This window comes from Miscanthus floridulus, chromosome 6, assembly GCF_019320115.1.
Source record: "Miscanthus floridulus cultivar M001 chromosome 6, ASM1932011v1, whole genome shotgun sequence".
Taxonomy (NCBI): Eukaryota; Viridiplantae; Streptophyta; class Magnoliopsida; order Poales; family Poaceae; genus Miscanthus; species Miscanthus floridulus.
In genome coordinates, this window is record NC_089585.1 from 80088590 (window position 1) to 80109674 (window position 21085).

At 44.3% G+C, this 21085-nt stretch overlaps 2 protein-coding genes and 1 pseudogene across 2 annotated transcripts; all 3 read right to left on the minus strand.

Annotated features, from left to right (window-relative positions):
- Nucleotides 1-8662: 8662 nt before the first annotated feature.
- On the minus strand, nucleotides 8663-10286 carry LOC136458446 (formin-like protein 14). The gene is made up of 2 exons (XM_066458384.1): nucleotides 9776-10286; nucleotides 8663-9669 (listed from the first exon to the last, which is right to left on the minus strand). The coding sequence occupies exons 1-2, from the start codon at nucleotides 10221-10223 to the stop codon at nucleotides 8954-8956; spliced, it is 1164 nt and encodes a 387-aa protein (XP_066314481.1). The 5' UTR covers nucleotides 10224-10286; the 3' UTR covers nucleotides 8663-8953.
- A 2426-nt stretch (nucleotides 10287-12712) lies between these two features.
- On the minus strand, nucleotides 12713-13791 carry LOC136458447 (uncharacterized; annotated as a pseudogene).
- A 6023-nt stretch (nucleotides 13792-19814) lies between these two features.
- LOC136458448 (uncharacterized) lies at nucleotides 19815-20673 on the minus strand. The gene is made up of 2 exons (XM_066458385.1): nucleotides 20322-20673; nucleotides 19815-20130 (listed from the first exon to the last, which is right to left on the minus strand). Exons 1-2 carry the CDS (start codon nucleotides 20626-20628, stop codon nucleotides 19979-19981), a joined length of 459 nt encoding a protein of 152 aa, XP_066314482.1. The 5' UTR covers nucleotides 20629-20673; the 3' UTR covers nucleotides 19815-19978.
- Nucleotides 20674-21085: the final 412 nt, after the last annotated feature.

Below are 21085 nucleotides of genomic sequence, written 5' to 3' on the forward strand. Positions count from 1 at the left end.
CGCAAGTGGTCACCTGACGCGACGCTTGTGCGTCCGGTCAACGATGACGTATAGTGACGTAAGCGGCTGAGTGAGCACGGTGGCGCGTCCGGTCGTGTGCACCTAACGCGTCCGATCAAGGTTTTGGTGCTCGGGGAGCTCTCTGGAGTCGACCTGATGCGCAGAGGCAGTTCTGATCACCGCATCCGATCATTCTTTGCTAGCGCGCGGGCATGTGTTGATCTGACGTGGTGGCGGTGCGTCCGGTCGCCACTTAAGTGATCGCGTGGAGTTCTTGACCATTGTAGATCGGGCGGTCGTGGTTTGAACAGGGACACATGGACGTTGATCCATGACCGGACACTGGGGTGCCGTGCGTCTGGTCATCTTGATCGGCGCGTCCGATCACCCTGTGGACAGTGTGGTGCAGGGGCCAACGGCTCTGTTACATGGGAGCCTCTATTTAAGCCCCTTGGCCAGCTCTAGCTCACTCTTTTGGCCATTTACATTGACATAGCAACCTTGTGAGCTTAGCCAAAGCCCTCCCACTCATCTCTATCATTAATTCATCATCTTTGTGAGATTAGGAGAGAATCCAAGTGCATTACTTGAGTAATTGCATCTAGAGGCACTTGGTGTTCGTGTTTCACTATGGGATTCGCTTGTTACTTTTGGTGGTTGCCACCACGTAGACGACTTGGAGCAGCGAGGATCATCGAGTGGAGGTTGGTGATTGTCTCCGGCTCCGATCGTGGTGATTATGAGGGGGTTTTGATCTTTCCCCGACGGAGAGCCAAAAGGTACTATAGTGGATTGCTCATGGCTTGTGTGATTCTCATCTTGTGTTGGTTGTGCGGCACCCTATTGAGGGTTTGGCGTGTGATGCCAATTAGCACGTGAACCTACAAGTGAGTGAATCGCCACAACGAGAACTAACTTGCCGGCAAGCAAGTGAACCTCGGTAAAAAATCATTGTGTCATCATTTGATTCCGAGGTGATTGATCTTCATTGGTATTCATTCTTGTGATTGATTGGTTCATTCCTCGATTCGGCGGTATAACCATCTTGCTCTCTCTTTTCACATTACCAGAAACTAGTTGTCAAGCTCTTTAGTGTAGCTAGTCGTGAGAGCTTGTTAGTGTGGTTAGTGTGGCTCTTTAGTTAGGCTTTGAGAGCACACTAACTTATTGTAGTGACATAGCCATTGTGTGAATAGAGACTATAAAATCTAGAATTGTGGTAACACTCGCTTCGTCTCATATTTGTCTAACCGGTTTGCTAAGTGTTGTTGCAGAAATGTTAATAGGCTAATCACTCCCCCTCTAGCCATTAGGACCTTTCAGATGGGAGGTAGCTGCGAATCGACTCTTATCTAGTTCGTTATCATGTTTCCTCTTTCCCCTTTCTGATGCATTTGTTCTTCTTCCTTGTTTAGATCTGTATGATGTTCTAATCCTCCAAGTTATGGCTGACGTATCTTGCCTATACGAATCCCTGACAGGTCTACCATTGCCGGTGAATCTTGCCTTTGTCAAGTTTGTCTCAACGAACCCATCAGTATTGGACATCAATTGAGCCGGTGCATCTCCTACTACATAGGATTCTAATCTCCACACACAAACTGTGAGTTCATTTAGGGATATCTCAATAGTTTTATCAGAAGATTTCTCATATGTGCGATAGGTATTTGGCCTTTTGTTTACAATGAATAGAACTACAATTGTGCATTCTACGCTTCTCCTAACTGTTTTGGCTATCCATAGTTAGCACTCTGCTTCCCTGTCATTAGAAATCACTATGTGATGTATCTAAAATCCTTTTCAAAACTTATATAACTAGGAGCCTAGGGTTATCTATCAGTTGTGTGTCAAATATATCTAGAGCTTTCTCATTTCTTCGGTACAAGTGTGCACTAGGTATTAGTCATGTTCTTAGTTTTGCTAACTACATGTTTTCATTGTGTGGTTCTCCTCTCTGTTACTGTTCATGTATATTCAGCTTTAGTTATCTGCGTGCTTCTTTGTATTTCTAAATGACTTTGCAATGTACATGAAGATTTAGTGGTGCTACTAGTCCAAAGGCTACAACAACTAGTTTCATTGATTCATGAACTTAATGGTGCTACTGGTTCAATATGCCTAAAAACACAACAAATCTGAATACTCTGAATATGGGGAAAAATTCATAGGTGAACACAACATTTAACGGTGGTCGAGGTTGTTTCTAGTATGCCTGGATACACAAGTCAACTCTGTCCTATCAGTGGACTGACAGTTTCATTGTTACACGAAATAGCTGAAGAGCTAGCAAGTTTGGAGAGGGCTCAGAGCCAATGTGTTTGAGATGATAATGCCAAACCGAAGGTGTGATGGCGACGAGAGCTTGTGCCTCATTATATAGGTGGCATGTCAATAATATAATTGATAAAAGTGAGCGGAACTATTACACTTGGCGATCAAGCTCTGAGTATGAAAATCCTTCACAAAAAAGATCATATGAACCAAACTAAAAAAACAATTATTGTCAATACTAAAATATCTAACAAAAATTAAGTTCATGATAATATGAGTGATAAGAACATTTCAAAGATAAAATTGATCATGAGGAGCAGGAAGGATAGTGGAGCCAACAAAAGTAAGGGCATCCCCAACACTCATCGACGTCACTGGCTGAGTAGCTTTGGGAGCAGGCTCGGACTGACGTGGAGGGGAGAGAACAGGCAAAGTTAAATCATTATCAATTTGTTCGGTGCTAGCGCAGAGTAGGTGGAAGCCAAGACATGATGGATGCATGTAACTTTTTTTACCCTGGCAGCCTATCGAAAGCCACTGATGGAGAAAAATGATTGTATTAACTAATTTTGATGTATGGGTCCACAAGTCATGTCCATATTAGCTGTCGAAGTCGACGGGGCCGCTGAGGACACCGTAAGGCCTGCTTTGGCGGCCATAGGGTAATTAACCCTGGCAAGTAATTGGAGGGGAGAATTTTTTTTAACAGTAGAAACCCGTCCAACCCAGGGGAGATATCCTCGTCATGTGGGAGTTTCCCTATCGCTCTTTGGCAGGAGGTTGGCCATACTCTAGAGTGCCTTTGCGTTGATGTTATCATTCACAGATTGATGTCAGTTTTGCAACATGTTTGCATTGATGTCTTAGAAAATCAAGAAAAAAACATAATTTTGTGAATAATATGAGGAATCCACCACAGATCAATGTCAACCATAACATTTTCATAAAAATAATGCATGGAAAATCACAAGACCAAAATAATACAAATAATTGAATAACATGAGAAGCCCGCATCAAGAATATGGAATGATAAATTTTTTGACATAGTTCAATACATAGAAAAATTAATTCAAGTGGCAAATCCAACCTAGCTAATCCATTCGTCACCAAATCACTGATCAAATCCATCCAGATATCCAAGACATATAATAAAAAAATTTATGGTTCAACTTGTTTCATAAGCAGTGTTCGAGAGGAAAAAAGAACTCCTTTGCATAAGCTTCTCACATAGGCACTGCAGCTAGTAAAAACAATTTTCTTCTCAAATCATGCATTTGCTTCCACACCAAGAACCCTGCAGGTAAACAAAGAAAAACATTAGTAGCTACAGACATACCTAAAGTAAAATAATCTAGTGCTGCTAGGATACATCAACTTGAACCAAGGGTAACATGTGGCATGCCACAACAAGCAAATTACAAATGTGGAAAAGTTATTAAGTTTTGGTGCAGCTACAGGTTAGTCATCTAAGCTCCACAAGGCCAGTCACAAAATGCAGAAACAAATTCAATCAGACCTACATAGAATAGGACTGACAACAAAAACGACAGCCAAATTATCTATTTTAAAGCCAAATGAATATGACCTACTATGCTTAACAACGCCAAACGCAGATGCAACACAAATCAATCTGATTCTAGAGTATATGCCTGCAACACAAATCAATCTGATTCTAGAGTACTTGTCATCCACTAAACTCAAACACCAACCCATTTTCATAATTGAGAAGGACAGATTCAAATAATATACCTGCATACAATGACTACAGCTGTGTTTTTCTTCTCAATTCAAACATTGCCTCCACCAACATTGCCTCCACTAATAGCACTGCAAGTAAACACAAGGAAAAGCATTAGCAGCTAAGACATACCAAAGTAAACTAATCCAGTGGCACCTAAGCATTACCTAATATGTTGTTTGAGCCAAATCAAGCAAACATTTTTGTTTTTCATTTTCATGAATACCTCCCTGTCTATCTCAGATTTGAAGATACTCATAGCATACGTCTTCTCCACATCAGTAAGTTCCATTGCATCCACTTCATCGAGACACTTATGGATTGAAAATTATTCGTCTTGTTTCTTCTTTTCATTGAGAGCTTCCATGGTTTTGCTTGTTTGCATCTTCTTATACTGCACAAAATCCTCAATAGCAGAACCAATGTGACTTTGCTTACGCTTTCTACCACCCCTCGCTCCTTGCACAGAATCTTGATTAGAAGGTGCAGATTGAGCTTCATTGCATGCACTTGAGACGTCTAGCCCATCAAAAGTAGCAAATAGACTTGTGCTATCAGAGACTGCAATGGGAGCAACTGGAGCAACAGGAGCAGCTGGAGTAGCAATAGGAACAAGAGGAGCAGGTTGCAAGTGCTCGGTTGACGTGAAGTTTAGATCTCCTATAGCAACACTTCCTATGCAAAAACTAGTGCACAATCATACTTCAAGTGCAGGCATACTATAACTTAGACTGAAAGCACTGCACAGTCATACTATCAAGTTAGATGGTGCTTTACTCTCAAGTAGAACAATAAGGCTATATAACCTTAGAGAGAAGTTTCAAATAACATACCAGCATACAATGACGTATAGTCTTCATATAAAGGAAACGACTTCTTCTGGAACCTAGCCATTTTTTATTATCCTATTTAATACCAAGACAACAGCATAGTTAGTTCTTGCAACCAGAATATGGCAGCAATTTTTTGGTTCAGTGAAAAATTCTTACACTGATCAGTTTCTTCCATTTTTCTGGTTCCACAATGACCATGGCCAATGAGTCATTCCAACCAACACCACTTTCCTGTCTCGCTACATGTATCGCCTTCTAACTACCCTTTAACTCCTTTTCCTTCTCTTGTAGCTGTTGCTTTGTGAAGTGTGCAAAAGGAAACATCTGGTTAAACTTTTCTGAGATACTTCTCCAACCATCTCTAGTCCATCCATTCTGACCCCTGAACATTGGGATGTTCACATGGTCTCTTATAGTGTTAACAAGCCCTTTCTCATATCTCCAGTTCCATGTAGCCCTTTCCTTCGACATTGCTACAAGAAATAATTCAGGATTGTGAGAATATAGGATAGGGTGTATGTGTTCCAAAGCATGATAGAAGATAACATAAATATTTTTTGAGCATGATAACACAAATATTTTTTGAGCATGATAACACAAATATTGTAAGCAAGTCAAATCTAATTTTACAAGGTGAAAGTAGCACAACATTTAGGCCTCATCATCAAGACAAAGTATTACATAAATACTTTGTTATTACAGAAATACATAACTCATAACTCATAAATCAAAAACAAAGTATTACAGAAATACATGACTCATAAAGAGATACAAAGTATTATTAAATTACATTCCAAACACTACTATCCTACACATTGTAGGCAGCCCACATCTGATGGGCTATCTGGTCTCGTAGGGTATTTCCATCGTTTGATTTCATCTCACTTGGGTAGTTAGTGTCTCCCTCTGGCATGTTGACATAATTTGATGGGTTGATATTATCAGGTAGGATGTCTAGCCACTCTTCACTCCCATTCAACCCTCTAATGATATTGTGAAACACAGCAGCAGCAACTGGAATCTTAACTTGACATTCAATTGGGTAATGTGTCCCCACTTTCAGAATTGGAAACCGCTTTTTGAGAACCCCAAAGGCCCTCTCAATGTGGTTTTGAAGAATCGCATGCCGATGATTGAACAATTCTTTGTAGTTGGCATATGCATTTCCCCTCTGACCTCGTCTCTTGAACTCACTGAGATGATACTTAACTCCTCGGTAGGGAGCAAGGAATGATGGTGTGTTTGCATATCCACTGTCTACAAGATAGAATTTGACTGTCGGCACAGTAAATCCCTTGCCAAGAGCAGACCGCAACACTCCTACATCAGATGCGGATCCTTCCCAACCAGATGAGATGAAAGTGAACTTCAGGTCGAAATCATAAGAAAACATTACATTCTGCGATAGTGTCCCTTTCCTATTTCTATATGGACTGACATTGTCTTGTCCAATTGTGATAGGGACGTGCGTACCATCAATAGCACCGATGCAGTTCTGCAGGTAAGAAAAAATACTAAAGTTTTGGATTGTATTTAGGAATGGTATTAAGGAAAGTGTACTGTATGTATGAACTGACCTGAAAGAATGGTATAAACCTAGGGTCACATGTAATCTTCACGTGTGTGTGGCTTGGATTCGAAAGTCTGATGAATTTTTGGGTTAATGTTGGAATGATATTGAAGACCTCATTTATTTTCCTATGCACTGTCTCACCACTATGTTGAAACTCCTTTAGTCTATTTGTGCTTGCATTATGAGAGAGCATGAACATAAAAAAGACCAAGTTGCTCCTCAATCTTCATACCACGTGTGTCACATAGCAAGTTCTCAGCCCTAAGAAAGTTTGCTATAATTCTAAATATTTCAGCCTCCATCCTAAATTCTTCCTTGCACCAATTCTCGTGTCCTTCGAGGATCTCTTTAACCTTTTTAGCACTAGGAACAGAAGAGGTATGCTCAGGTGTTTTCTCTTCGTCGAGAAAGGGCATTACAACAGGGAGAAGAACAAAGAATAGCTCCTCATCTTCTTCTTCCTCTTCCAACCAAAAATTCCTAGCAAGCTCCTCCCAAGAAGCCATCTAGTGTTACATATATGAAATTATATTATTACATTTACATATATAAACCAGTAGAGAAAACAAGTATTAAAAATCTAAAGAAGTCAGAAGTACCTAATCATTTTCTATAACATTCTACGGCAGCACCTAATCATATTTATAGCATTCTACAGTAGCACCTACTCATCCAGGCATGTATGCATTATTTTTTTAGAATAGAAGGACTGACAAGAAAAATTATAGCCAAATTTAGACATAGTTTTGTATCTATATATATGCCTGCCAAACAAATCAATCTGATTCACAAATTTAGACATAGTTTTGTATCTATATATATGCCTACCACACAAATCAATCTGATTCTAGAGTACTGGTCATCCACTAAACGCAAACAACAGCCTCTTTTCAGAACTGTCCCTACACAAGATGGAAAGAAATTATTGCTTCCTTAAAAAAAGGAAAATTATTGCTTCCTCTAAAAAAATAAAATTATTGTTGGACAGTCAATCAACATTATTTGAGAGAACAAGGACCAATCAGCCTTAATTTATTTAGTAAAAGCTCATACTTTTCATAGCTATAATTAAACACTCCAATGGTGCTAAAGCAATGCACAAATCAGGTGCATTAACAATTTTCATGCGCAAATCAGGAACTGAAGTCATAGTCAGACCTCAACAACCTCCACGAAATGTGTAAATTCAGTGTTGCTGGATTGTCTAAAGATATCAATCTATTAAATTGCAATTATTATGTACAGTCAGTTGTCAGCTCAAGAGCATCACTTGGCCTCTGCATCATATTACTGAAGCTAGTAGCAGCAAGTGCATTCATGAACCAGTAAACTGGATCTACCAGAACCAGTTAGTTCTAGAAACAAGAAATCCAAGAAACAAGACAGCACACTACCAGAACCAAACCTGAGAATCAATAATCTACCGAAACCCTAGATCGACTATATTTGGGCACCTGTGAATCAACAATTTAGTGAACCCTAGATCAACCGGATCGAAGCAAGCAAAGTGGTTCAACCATGAAACAAGCACATCACAGATGAGGACAACAATCCAAGTGGATGCATACCAGATCGAGACTGCCTTCCTTTGTTCGGAGGGAAGACAAATCCGGGAAGAACTGGAGTGGATCTTGGAGCCCACCTTTCAGCTGCTGCGGCGGTCACGTCTCACCCGCGAGGGGACGGAACCAATGTGGAGGCGGGGACGACGATGGTTCGGAAGGGGACGGTGGCTAGGATGGTGACGGGGATGGAAGAGGAGAGTCGAGGTGAGGGCGGAGGGGCGGTGGCGGAGGAGAGTCGAGGCGAGTCGCGAGAAAGAGAGGAGAGACGAGTCGAGTCGGCGGAGAATGCCGCCCGATGTGACGAGGCCGGACAGGTTTCCCGTCAAAATCCGGCTCCTGCGGGGCGGAGACCCCTGATTCGCGTGCTTCCAAACAAGTCGGAGTGCCGGTGCGTGAAAATTTTCCGCGGGGACTTCCTCCACGGGGAAACGACCGGGAACCCTCCGGGATCCCCTGCTGCCAAAGTTGGCCTAAGGGGAAGAAAGGAACCATTGCCCACTATGATGGATGAATAAAGAAGGAGTGGGGGTGCGAAATGATATCACCACTGTCCAACGTCATGTGGGATGTGGCCTAGGAGATGGCGTTGTCACCACCGCCTAATATACCATATATATACATCCTCTGTAGTCTCGTACCCTGATCCTCGCCACTTTGTGAATAAAAGATGGAGAACATAGGATTATGCAATTCGTACCCTATAATATGACCGACCCTTCAGTACATCATGCAGACATGGACCCATAGAACTAGGCTTGTTATATTGGGTTTATTTATGCCCAATTTACATCTACCAATTGAGATATATATAATCCTCTCATACTTCTACTGAATAAAGTAATCAGTAACAATCTCAGTTTAATCATGTGTATGTCGTCCAGTCATGAAATGAGTTATCCATCAACTGTTGTGGGTAGCCTGAGGCAGGTATCTGATGGCGGTGCAGATGGCTTCGGTCCCGGTTTAGGCACTCCTAGCTTTGGCTCCTCGGTGAAGGCTTCAGCGGCTTAGGAGTTGCTAGCTTCGGTGTACTGGGCGGTGCCGGTGGCTTCGGTGCACTATGAGGTGGCTTTGGTCTACTGGGCGGTGCTGGTGGCTTTGGTGACTTCGGAGTATTGGACAATGCCAGTTCTGGTGTTGGATTTGTCTGCTTCAGTGGTGGTTTCGGGGGTGCTACTGACTCTAGTGGTGGTTTCCATGTACTAGACGTTGTCGGCTTCGGTGGTGGTTTTGTGGTACTCGACGGTGCCGGCTTCGGGATACTTGGCGCTACAAACTTTAGTGGTGGCTTCGGGGTACTAGACGGTGTGGACGGCTTCGGTTGTGGCTTCGGTGTACTCGGTGATGCCGGTTTTGGTGGTGGCTTCGGTGTACTAGGCGGTGTCGGCTTTTGTGGTGGCTTCGGGGTGCTTGGCTGTCTGGGCTTCTGCTGTATGGGCGGTGTCTCCGGCGTTGGACTAGGCCTCGGTGGCTTGGGCGTTGGCCCTGGCTTGGGTGGTTTCGGCTTGGGTCCAGGTTTAGGTGGGCTTGGTGTTGGGCCATCGTGGTGGTCATCATCATCATCATCATCATCGTCATCGTCATCGTCATAGTCGTTGTGGTGGTGGTGGTGATGGTGATGATGGTGGTGGCCATGGTGGTAGCATCTGTGGCCGCATCGATGGAAGCAAGCCGTTCTCCGGTAGCTATCTGTAGTCAGATAGAAACACAACAAATGCATTAAAAGGGTCAAGGGTTTAATTGAAATTGATCAGGAGTAGGAGTTCAGAAGTTTATATCCTAGCAATGAACGTACATGGTGGCAAGTAAAGACAGGAGCGGGAGACGCAGTGGTGGTAACAAATGCCGGGCACGTAGTCGATGCAGTCCTCGGTGCACTCCACCCGGCACTCATCGTAGTCGTCGTCGTCGTCGTCGTCATCGTCGTCGTCGTCATCATCGTCATGGTGTTCGCCATGGTCGTCGTGGTGGTCATCATGGTCGTGGTCGTCATGGTCGTGGTCGTCATGATCGTGGTGGTCGTCATGGTCGTGATCATCATCGGACACGGAGACTGCAACGGGGCGGATGCCATTCTTGAAGGCATCATCGTCGTCGTCGTCGTAGTCGTCGTCGCACTTCCTCATGCAGGACCTGTAGCACTTGTGGTACATGTGGTGGTCGTAGTCCTCCCACGCCGCGGCGGAGGAGAGCGCTGCGACGGCAAGGAGGGCGGCGAGCAGCACCGCCTTGGAGCACGCCATTGTGCTGGCCGCGACCTCCAAGGGGAGGTGCAGCTAACGCGATGGATCGATGGCGATGGGTACCTGTGGCCTCGCGCCGAGCTGCTCGCATATGTACTGCTGCCCCAGAGCTAGCTAGAGGTAGCCGCATCCTGCAGTGCCTGTGCTGTTCCATAGGCAGCGCCATTTTCGCGCGTGTGGAACGCATGAGGCTGCAGTGTTGTAGCATGCAGGAAGTGTGTGAACTGTCAAGCGGTTCCTAGACACAGACCGGGCCAACTGACATTCCTCACATTTGAAGTTCTCACCTTCCAGAAGGAAAAAAACGATATATGCTACGTATTTGACAGGAACTGAAGAAGGGTGAGGCTAAATCTCAGACGCCTATTTGTTTCATTATCTCAGGAGACAAAAACCCAACGTTGGATCAAAATGCTTCTTGAGAAGAACTCAAGAAGTACTGCATTATTTCTTTTTCTTCTTTTCTTTCTGAGAGGAGTACTGCATTTCTTGATTCCTATGCGATGTGTATGAGTATCTAGTTCAGGTCATAATTAAAGAAAACTCTGCATGTGAATGTTATAAATTTTAATACTAGATGGTGGAGTATTGTTGTATTGATTGCAAGGTCTCTACTCATCTTTGAATTTATCAGCACATATCTATGTTTGTCGTTATTTGAATCAATTCTATCAAATCTGCAGCTCTAGTCTTCTCTTGGGCATGATAACACAGTCTTGCAAAACCATCTTCCACAGCTTATCAAATTAAACTTACAGCTGTTGCAAGAGCAACTATCAAAACATTAGTTTTCTGGTCAAGTGCAGGAGCAAGAGAAAGAAAGAAAAAGGGACAAACTGAAACACATATGAGAGATATGACCAACAATAGAATTACGATTCCCAAAAAAAAAACAATAGAATTACGAGTAGTGAATTCCCAGAAATTGGCCTGTCAAAAGTTCATCTGATACATGATCTCAAGAAACATGGCATGCACAAGCACAACTCACATTGTCAACACTAAATGTAAGACAAGCTGGCGGCGCTTCATGCTGAACCTGTCTGAGTAAACAGCCACATCACACAGGGAAAGCCATACATCATGCTGCTGCAGAAACATGTAGCGTTGCACCCAGACAAAGACATGTAACAACCGTGACATGGATCTGGTTCCCATGGTGCAGCGGAAGATTTAGTGACCCCAGTTCGGATCGTTCCACGCCATGCCCAACATTTAACTGGCCTAGGGAATTTAACGTAACGCCGAGCCTTGTAGCTTGTATAGTTTACGCTCTGTGTTGTTTTTTACTTCAAAATTTAACTGGAGGAAGCAACCTCCCAAGGTTGTCTACTTGTAGGCTTTTGCTAGATATATTGATCATATAACTGGCGCACATGCATTTTGAACCGGTTTTGAATTTTTTTTTTAAAAGGGCCTCATAAACTGAAGGTACACAGCAGTCATCTCACCGATTAAAAAACAGTTTGGCAACATATGGTTTTCTAAATTAATTCGAACACCTGAACTCATAACTGACTTGGGAACTCCTAGTGGCAAACTTTGCTACTATATAAAGACCAGAAATGAGAACATATTCGAACAATAATATTTTTTCAGGAAAAAATAAATCAACTGAATCGATTTGCCCAGATTTAGCCTTAGAGCAAGGCTAATAATACAGTCGGCTTGCTGGCTGTAAGGTTCCTTGCAGCCTTCTCTCAGCCCACTCATATAGTAGTTGGCTCTTTACAGTTAATACATGGCACACTTGTCTCTCTCACAGACTTTCTTGGTTGTTGTGCCCAAGCCGGCTGTAAGCTTACAGCCTGCTTCTCCTCTCTCTCCTCCTCTTTCTCCTCCACATCAGTATTTAGTCGGCTTACAACCTGCTATTATACTTGCTCTTATGGGAAGGCCCGTCATGCTCACCGGCCTACTAAATCGGAAGCATGGTGCCTTGTTTTCAGCGCAAATAGGACACCTAGTCAGTTTCGTTCCAAAAAAGTGTTATTTTAACTATGGATTTAGACAACATTCATAGCTAAAAAAAACATTATTTGGGGACAAAGGATGTACAGTGTATCTTTTCTAGTTACTCCCTCCGTCCACAAAAGCATGCAATTCTCACTTATCGAGGAGTCAACCAATTTGAACTTTGACTGAAGTTATATTAAAAAGGACTAACATTTTTTATATAAAATAAGTATCATTAGATTAATTATAGAATATATTTTCATCATGAATTTATTTGATGACATAAATGCTAATACTATTTACTATAAACTTAGTCAAAGTTGAGCAAAGTTGACCGGTACGGATCCCATAATTATATTCTTTTGTGGGCGGATGGAGTACACCGATTTGTGTCCATCAAAGACCAAGAGGGCTTTTGCAAAAGAGAAGGAAAAAAAAAGAACAAGAGGGTAAACTCTTATTTCGATCAATTCAGAGGAGAGTTCGCACCTACTTATATTAAATCGAGTGAACTAAAAGCTCGGACAAGAGGGTAAACTTGAATACATGTGTGTGTTATTATACATATGCGCGTTGTGGCTCTGCGCACTATATAGAAGATAAATTTCAGTACATCACGTATGCGTTCATTTATAGAACTACTATCAGGCCATATGGTGTATGCCAGTATAGAGCAACGTACGGAGATAGCATTGCTTCCTTGCTCGCATCAATTAACTACACTGGCACTCCCACAGTCCCACTGCGTACAATATATGCGTCGTATATAGTGGGTGGGACCCACTTGATGTGCCGACGTACGTACGTACACACGTACTTAAGTGAAGTAAGCATATGAATTATTCTGATGACCGGAGGATCCATCGTATCAGTTGTTGTTCACCTCGTCGCTGCCGGGGGGACAGGGACACGGCTTCTTGGGCGGTGGCGGCGCCTTGGGCGTCGGTGGCTTTGGCGCTGGCGGCCTCGGCGCTGGTGGCTTCGGAGGACCAGGCGATGGCGGCCTCGGCTTCGGGCCAGGACCAGGCGCTGGCGGGCCGTGGTGGAAGCATTTCTCGCAGCAGCTCTTCAGGCACGTCGTTTTCTCTTTGCTAACTGCAAAATGGATTACATACAGAAATAAAGCAACGTGGATAGATAGTATGTGATTAGGATTCCAGAAATAAATAATGTATATATGGATCTTGACGACTGTGGTGTGCACATACAGGGTGGGAAGCAGAGGCAGTTGGTGACGACGCACTGGTGGTAGCATTGGGCCGGCAGGTCCTCGAAGCACTCGCTGAGGCACCTGTCCTTGCACTTGCCGCCGGAGTGGCGGTGGCCGTCCTTGGCGGCGACGACGTCGTCAACGGCGGCGGCGTCCTCGTCGTGGCAGGTCCCCGTGCACGACTTGAAGCACTTCCAGTGGTACATGTGCTCGTCGTCCACCGCACTCGCCGCCGCGGCGAGGAGCGCCGCGACAGCCAGGACGACGCCGAGCGCCCTGCCCGGCGCTTTGTAGCCCGCCATCGCTCGATTGCTATCTTAGCTGGTCCCTCTCGGTCGGCCGTCCAAGGTGAGCTGATGAACTTTAACTGCCGCGCGCAGCTCTGTGCCTGGGATGCATGGTGTTCCCTTCGGGCCCTATATATACATGCTGCGGCGCTGCTGCCGCTGCGTGCGCGACGCGCCATGCGTGCATACTGAAAGCGTGAGGCCGTGGCACCCGGCTCAGCTCGGGGCCTGACTGATGCTGCGTGCACGGAAAACAGCAACTGATGAATCGGTACTTCGGAGTGCGCCGAGCTGAACGACTGGGCCGATCCGCGCGGATTCATGCTTTTCTTGTTCGTGGCACTGGCAATGCTTAGCAGCTTTGCGGTTCGCACGCATGCCTTGCGCGTTCGTGTGCTTTCCTCGTCACTACTCCTCATGTAAGGTGCATGTGAACTTGTCTCAGTTCTGTCGGTGTCGTTTTCGTTTGCTAATTAATTTCAACTTTTGCTCATGATCCAACTTCGAAATCCGCCAGACTCATAATTTAACGGTGCATGAGCATGATCCAGTTGGCTTTCGAATGAATTAGAAGTCTTTCAAACGTCGTGGGCCGGTTCCAAACTTCCAATGGAGGAAAGAAGTTAAGTTTTCTCCGAATTTGTGGACATCTTCTGGTGTTCAAAAAGAATTCGTTGGAGGATGAGAGGTGCTGATGATGAAGCGGAAGAGATTCCTCGGATAGACGAAATATTCCATGGCAACCAATAACACCTGCGACAGTATCTTCATCGACCAGCTCAACTCCTCACATGTTGATGCAATGCGATAGCTTTTCCCAAGCCCATAAGGAGAGCGACTGAGGCGCCGCGCAAGCTAGCGCTTCTGATCGCCGATGATGGCTAGGTAGTACGATTAGCGAGTAATAACCCGTGATCTCCATATGATAGGGAGGACAAAGCCGATTATATAACATTAACCTCCCTAGTGTGCCATGTTCGTGACGCGTTGTCGTAACTTTTACTATTTCTCGATCTTAATACAAAGATGCGCAAAACTTTTGCTTATCGTGAAAAAGAAGTTGTCGGAGAATTTCGATGACCTTCAAAAGGACGTTCGACCTCTCATGACAAGTTGACAACACACACGCGACAGAACAGAAATTATTAAACTTTGCGTCAATTTGGATAAGACTTTCAACCTGCTAAATGCACTCTCAATTCCACGAGTATTGTATTCACATGTAAGGCGCTATTTGGAACGACTAAAATAAATTGTTAGCTCCAAAAAGAAAAGCTCTAGCTAATCTGAACAGTCCAGTTTATAGTCCAACATATAACCTATTTTAAACAATTTAACTAGCTACTCAACTTTAAAAAAAAAACTACTAGCTGGTTCCCTCCGGTTATTGCAGCTTATGAAAAAAAAATAGTTGATCCAAACTGAGCCTATGTTGGTTAGTTTAGTCAGCGTAGCAAAAGAAACATGTGAAAATCATTGTCAAAAGCTTTTATATAACTAATTAGTTAATGCAATTTCTACATGTCAGCACTCATCACTATAAGAAGCTAATAATATAAATATATAATATAATGCTAGAAAATCATCGGATTACTAATTCTCATGAAATCATAAATAATTTGACAAATATAGATAAAAGCATCATCAATCATCTTAGATTTGCATTTAGGAGTGCAAATTGATGACCCTATCACCGTATGGATATCCATTTCTCCTCCTTACTTTTACCAATAAATTTTTCTCAACTAAAGAAGCATGATTGACACTCATAGTGATTAGGATCATTGGATTCTTCACTCTATTCTCCGTTTTTTTGACGCGTCCTCTTCACTCTATTCTCTGTTTTGTTGACGCGTCCTCTTCCGCCTCCTTTTATGTGCAAACCCTAATCCTAGTTGTCGTCACATGTTCAGACATCCTCATAAGTGTAAATCGTAGCTCATCGCCACCGGGAGCCATTAGGGCTAAGCTTTATGGTTTAGGGTTAATGGGATGCTCCTTTTCCCAATGGCTTTAAGGGGTTATGAGAGCAAAAGGCTGGTAGGCAAGATGCCTGAGCAAGTGTAGCGATAGACCGACGGTGGATGACTTATTAACCGGCATAGGACGGCGTTGGCGAGTGTACGTGTGCACACATGTGGCTATGGTGTCAGTGGGTGGGTTGGGGGAAAGGGTTGAGGTAGGCAGAGTGAGCAGATGATATATAATCAGTATATGAGAGGATGAAAAACATGTTATGTTATCTGATCGCACAAGAAGAGGATGATGTTTGTGGTCGTTGAAAGTGGGCCTAGTTGAATGCACAAAACGAGTTCTTCTACAATATAGACGAGAGGCTCAACCTAAAATCCTAAATGCACGCTGGCTTATTAGGCTAGTAGGCTGATCGATAAGATAACCATAATTGGACGGAATGAAGCCGCTTTAAACAATGACCTTTGTTGATCAGATCTAACCATTTATAAAGCTCCATATTGGTGGTTAATCTAAAACAAATGAGTTCTCATGGTAGCGTGGAACAGGACCACTAGATCACATCATCAAGGCTGAATTTCACTTGCTTTTCGCAGCTACTTCAAGTGATGGAAGCAACGCCAATGTGCGCACATGTAGGTACCTCTAGGAGTTTTCAAGCAAGGATGTTACAACATGGAAAATTGGGACTGATTGATAGTGCAATTTGGCAAATGCCATCAAAAATCTTTTCTACATCTCTAGGGAGACGTAGTTGCATAAATGTGAAGTCCAAAATAAGCGTGCCGTACGTTCTCTTAAGACCACGGCAATGCACTTTCTTTATTTGTCATGGATGGAAATTTATTTGTAGAATTGGTCAATAATGTTGAACTTTTTTTCTTGGTTATGCTTGAGCAGGGTTAGCTACTGCTTTTCATTTTAGTAATGGTGGACTGACTTTAAAAAAAAAAGAGAGAATGAAGCCGTGAGTTCTCTCATCCGTTATCTAAAAAAAGTATACCTGAATTTTTTTTCTTTGAAACAAATTGCGATCGGGTATGTTATGATACGCCATTAATTATGCCTCCTTTGGTCATGATTAAGAAGCATTGGCCATGCAACCAGACTTGCTCCCTGAGTCCCTCTGTACAAGTGGTCTACGCTTGATGATGCAGTGCTCTTTTAAAGCACCTCTTGTGTTTGGGGCTTGCTCAACCAGGGGCGGAGACAAGGGGGCGCGCAGGGGGGTCAGGCCACTAAGCCTGGGCGTTCGGGTTACCTGATTTTTTTAGGTCGGGTAATTCGGGTAATTCAAAATTCGGATAATAAAAATTGCTACTCGATATTACCCCCGAAAAAACACTACCCGCAAATTCGGGTACCCGATAATTTGGGTTCGGGTTCGGGTATTACCCGATATACCCAAATTTACAGAAAACAACAAACTACACTAAATTTCAGTAGCGATCTATACATAATTTCAGCAACAATTTGTATAGAATTTCAATAGCAATTTGTAAAGAATAATATATTACAGTCACTCATTCAAATAGAGAGAATTATATTCTAATAAAGTGATAAGTTAAATGGTTCTGCTAACAACACATGATGAATACAAAGACAAAACAAATCTTTGGGTAGTTCGGGTAGTTTGGGTACCGGGGGATATTACCCGAATTACCCAAACTAATTTCGGGTAATCAAAATCGCTATCCGAATTTGAGATCGGGTACCTCGGGTTCGGGTAATTCAGGTCCGGGTTCGGGTAATTCGGGTACGGGTAATGGGTATCGGGTATTTTGCCCAGGCTTACAGGCCACCCCCCAATGGCCCACAGTATTTAGTAGATATAGGTACTAATTAGGAGTAGAGATTAGTTTTAATTTAACAAAGTAGAGATTAGTTGTACGCATGCCACTCCACCTCATAATTTCGTAGCATTGATGTTTGCTGAGAGGTCGTTGTTCGGACCCGCCGGTCCAAAATGCAGTTGTCCCTATTCTGTCCTCTTGCTAGCCACATCATGCTACATTGTTGTGCGACCATTCCAGTTTCCAGAAGTAAGGTAGTTTTCTCTAACGCCCAATTTTCAATAATTTTTTTAGATAATAAATTTTCAATAAATATAAATTAAAATAAATGCAATGTTATCAGTTGAGCATATGAATCTACCTTTTTATCTTCAATTAAGCCATTTATACGAGCCTGGGCGGAATTGCCGCTGAAATCTTCACCAGAAGCAGGAGCCGTTCACCTGCTTGCTCTTGACTGTCGCAGAGAGCGGTTGGCGCTTGCGTGCCAGGACTAATAGCATGTGGAGGACGCCATCCTGCTGGTGTGACACACCGCCGCGAAGGCCGAGCGGGCATGGCAACAACAACAGAGCCCCATGGACGAAGCAAGAAGATAGGAGCCACACTGACACGAACGGGTGGTGGTCCTGGCTCGGGCGCATAAGGCCGGGTAGGCGCCTTAGCGATATTGAGGATCCTCTCATCGAAAAGTTGGATCCCCCGTGCTGTCATTGTCTGCAACAGACAGCAGTGAGCTCGACCCCAATGATCACGCACGAGTACGCTTATCCTCATCCACGCACGATGAATCAGGGGTGCGGCCATTCTCGATGGCGGCTGGATCTGCTCTGTTGCTGCTGCCACTGCTCCACATGTTGAAGTCTCCATCTTATCGGCAGCGGCAGGGAGGTGCTCCACAGGAAGGGGCATCGGCGAGGGGTGCCATCCTCTTCAAGGTAACACCACATTGATTTAGTTTTGAAGGTTTACTTCCTAACTTCTATACCATTTTGTCTTGCATCCTAGATCCCTTTGTTTGCAACCCTAATCCCATATTTTAAAAAGAGAAACCCTAACCTTTGAGGGAGGATCCGGATCCAGATCGGCGTCATGGTTTTGTCGTTATTCGGGTTCCTTGCTCCGTTGACTTCTACGAGCTCAGGCTCGCGCTCTGCCTCTGCCGACCGACAACTTCTTGGTGGGCAGCAACATTCACCAGAGCGACTACAGGTCCATTGCGGCTCTATGCTTCTCTTCCTCATTGGTCCATTGCGGCTCTATACTTCTCTGCCTCACCCTCTTTTGGATCATGTGCCCTGCCATGCAGCCAAAAGGCAGCGCAGAATGCCACGGGTATTGCTAGCTAAATCTTTGATTCTAGCGTAGCAGGTCAAGGTTACTATGGTGGAGTGATAGTCGCCATAGCTACACTCTCGATGCTGGTCGTGTGCGTCCTGCATCCTGACCTTGTTGACTTCAAAGATGATGAAATGGCTGATGATGACGCCCGCCATGGTGGCACGAGTTACAGTGCATTGCAGTATGCAGTGTCAGCTGTACTGTCACTAAACAACACATACTCATGACTGTTTGATCTATGGCATGACAAGTGTCACCATTATAGTATCAAGACGGCTGTGAGAATCTAGGGCGCCGAAACTGAGCAGTATGAAGAGGATCTGAAGCATATAATGGGTAAACAACCTATTGTTGTGGTTCTGAATCTCTTGGTACGACAACTTCTAACAAAGCAATTTGCAAAGAAAAAAGTATTTGGAACTGTAGCCTTATTGTTATCTCACCTATCCAAACGTCCTTCAAGAATCTATTGTTTTCTTATTTGCAATATACTTTCTCCGTAATCATTAATAACAATCTATAGACCAACTGTAATAACAAAGTTTCATTAAAAACCATAATATTAATTATATCTACCCCTCTAATGCTTGGGATGACTTATATTCTCAAATATAACCATGTGTGAATTTATTAATATCCCTACTTCCTTGGATGTGAGAGATGGGAGTGAAGAGATTGAGAGAGACACAACAATCAGCCTGTTCGTTTGGCTATGGCTTGTCGTAAACGATCGTAAATTTTCAGCCAGAACAATATTTTTCTCTCACACAAACCAGCCAACAGTACTTCTTCACGAACCAGCAACGATATGAACCAGCCAACCGAACAGGCCGAATGAGTGAGAAGCCAAAGGTCCTCTCCTCCTTCGCCTTCCCTGCCTTTTATAGGAAGGTGGAAGGGAAGATTTTCATTCCTTTCCTGGGGACTTATATCCACAAAAGAGTTCCTAGAAGTTGATGGGTCCGAAACTTTCTCAAAGAAGCTCTCGTGCTTTCTAGTATTTTTATTGAAACTGTAATGGGATGCCAAATAACTTTAGAGTTGGGTTTCCATTATAGCAACACAAGAGAAAATATCACTTCCGGTAACAGTCATAAGATCCCTTTTTTTCTAAGTAAGTACTCCCATACGTATTATTTTGTATGTATGTAGGAATTATAAGTAAGTATTCCTAGGGTTGTCCATTGCTTCAGCTTAATTTGGCGGAGATGGCGGCTTCGGGCCGGGACCAGGCGTAGGCGAGCCAGGCGAAGGTGGGCCAGGCGTAGGTGGCGCAGGCGCAGGTGGGCTATTGCGGAAGCACTTCTCGCAGCAGTCCTTCAAGCACGCCGTTTTCTTTTTGCTATCTGTAAAACAAAACAGTCTCAAAAAAAAACTGTAAAATAAAACGGGCAGGAGAAGCAACGCGTGAACTGAGGCAGAGACTCGATTAGCTAGGATCCCAGCGTAAGGCATTAATTAGACAACCATATAGTATATGTATGCGTGCTGAATTGCTGCTTATCAATTTTTTGTTGGTCTTTGACTGTGCACATACGGTGCGGATGGCTGAGGCAGGTGGCCATGGCGCACTGCGTGTCGCTGATTGCCGGCAGGTCCTTGAAGCACGCGTCCTCCTGGCAACCGTTCTTGCACTCGGCGGAGACGGCGAAGACGTTGGCGACGTCTCCGGAGGGGAAGTCCGCCACGGTGGCAGATGAGCCGTTGTCGTGGTGGTGGTGGCAACCCCTGGCGCATGTCCTGAAGCACTTCCAGGGCTGCGTTTTGTCGTCGTCCGCCGCCCTCGCCGTCGCCGCGAGGAGCGCCGCCACGGCCAGGAGAACGCCGAGCGCCCTGCCCGCCATCGCCCGCTCGCTAGCAGCTAGCTGGCTGGCTGGTGTCTCGGTCCACCGTCAAGCTAGACGAGCAAATGCTGTAGCTTTATGTGCGTGGATGTGTCGTTCTATATACAGTGTGATGCAACAAGCGGCGCAGCCCGACGAGCCACTCACGCGTGCACGTCGAACGCGTGAGCAGGCCGCGGTGCCCAACGCCCGGGCCGATGCGTGCACGGAAAACGGGGTTAAGCGCTTAGCCGGTCGAGTGAGTGAGATCCGCGCGGATGGATTCATGCTTTTCTTGTTCATGGCACTGGCAGGGTGGCAGGGCAGCTTCGCATGTCGCGGTTCCATATTTCAACGGCAGGGAACCAGGGATGATGTATGGATGGATCGGAGCTTCATTCTCAATCGGGAAGTGGGGATCAAACTTCCAATCACGAAGTGTAGACGCAGGCATGTGGTCCTTCGTGTCATTGTTTGC

Coding starts and splice junctions, on each gene's coding strand:
- LOC136458448 (XM_066458385.1), bottom strand. CDS start 20,628: ATGGCGGGCAGGGCGCTCGGCGTTCTCCTGGCCGTGGCGGCGCTCCTC. Junction 20,131..20,321: donor CTGCCTCAGCCATCCGCACC/GTATGTGCACAG, acceptor TTTGTTTTACAG/ATAGCAAAAAGAAAACGGCG.
- LOC136458446 (XM_066458384.1), bottom strand. CDS start 10,223: ATGGCGTGCTCCAAGGCGGTGCTGCTCGCCGCCCTCCTTGCCGTCGCA. Junction 9,670..9,775: donor CTGTCTTTACTTGCCACCAT/GTACGTTCATTG, acceptor ATCTGACTACAG/ATAGCTACCGGAGAACGGCT.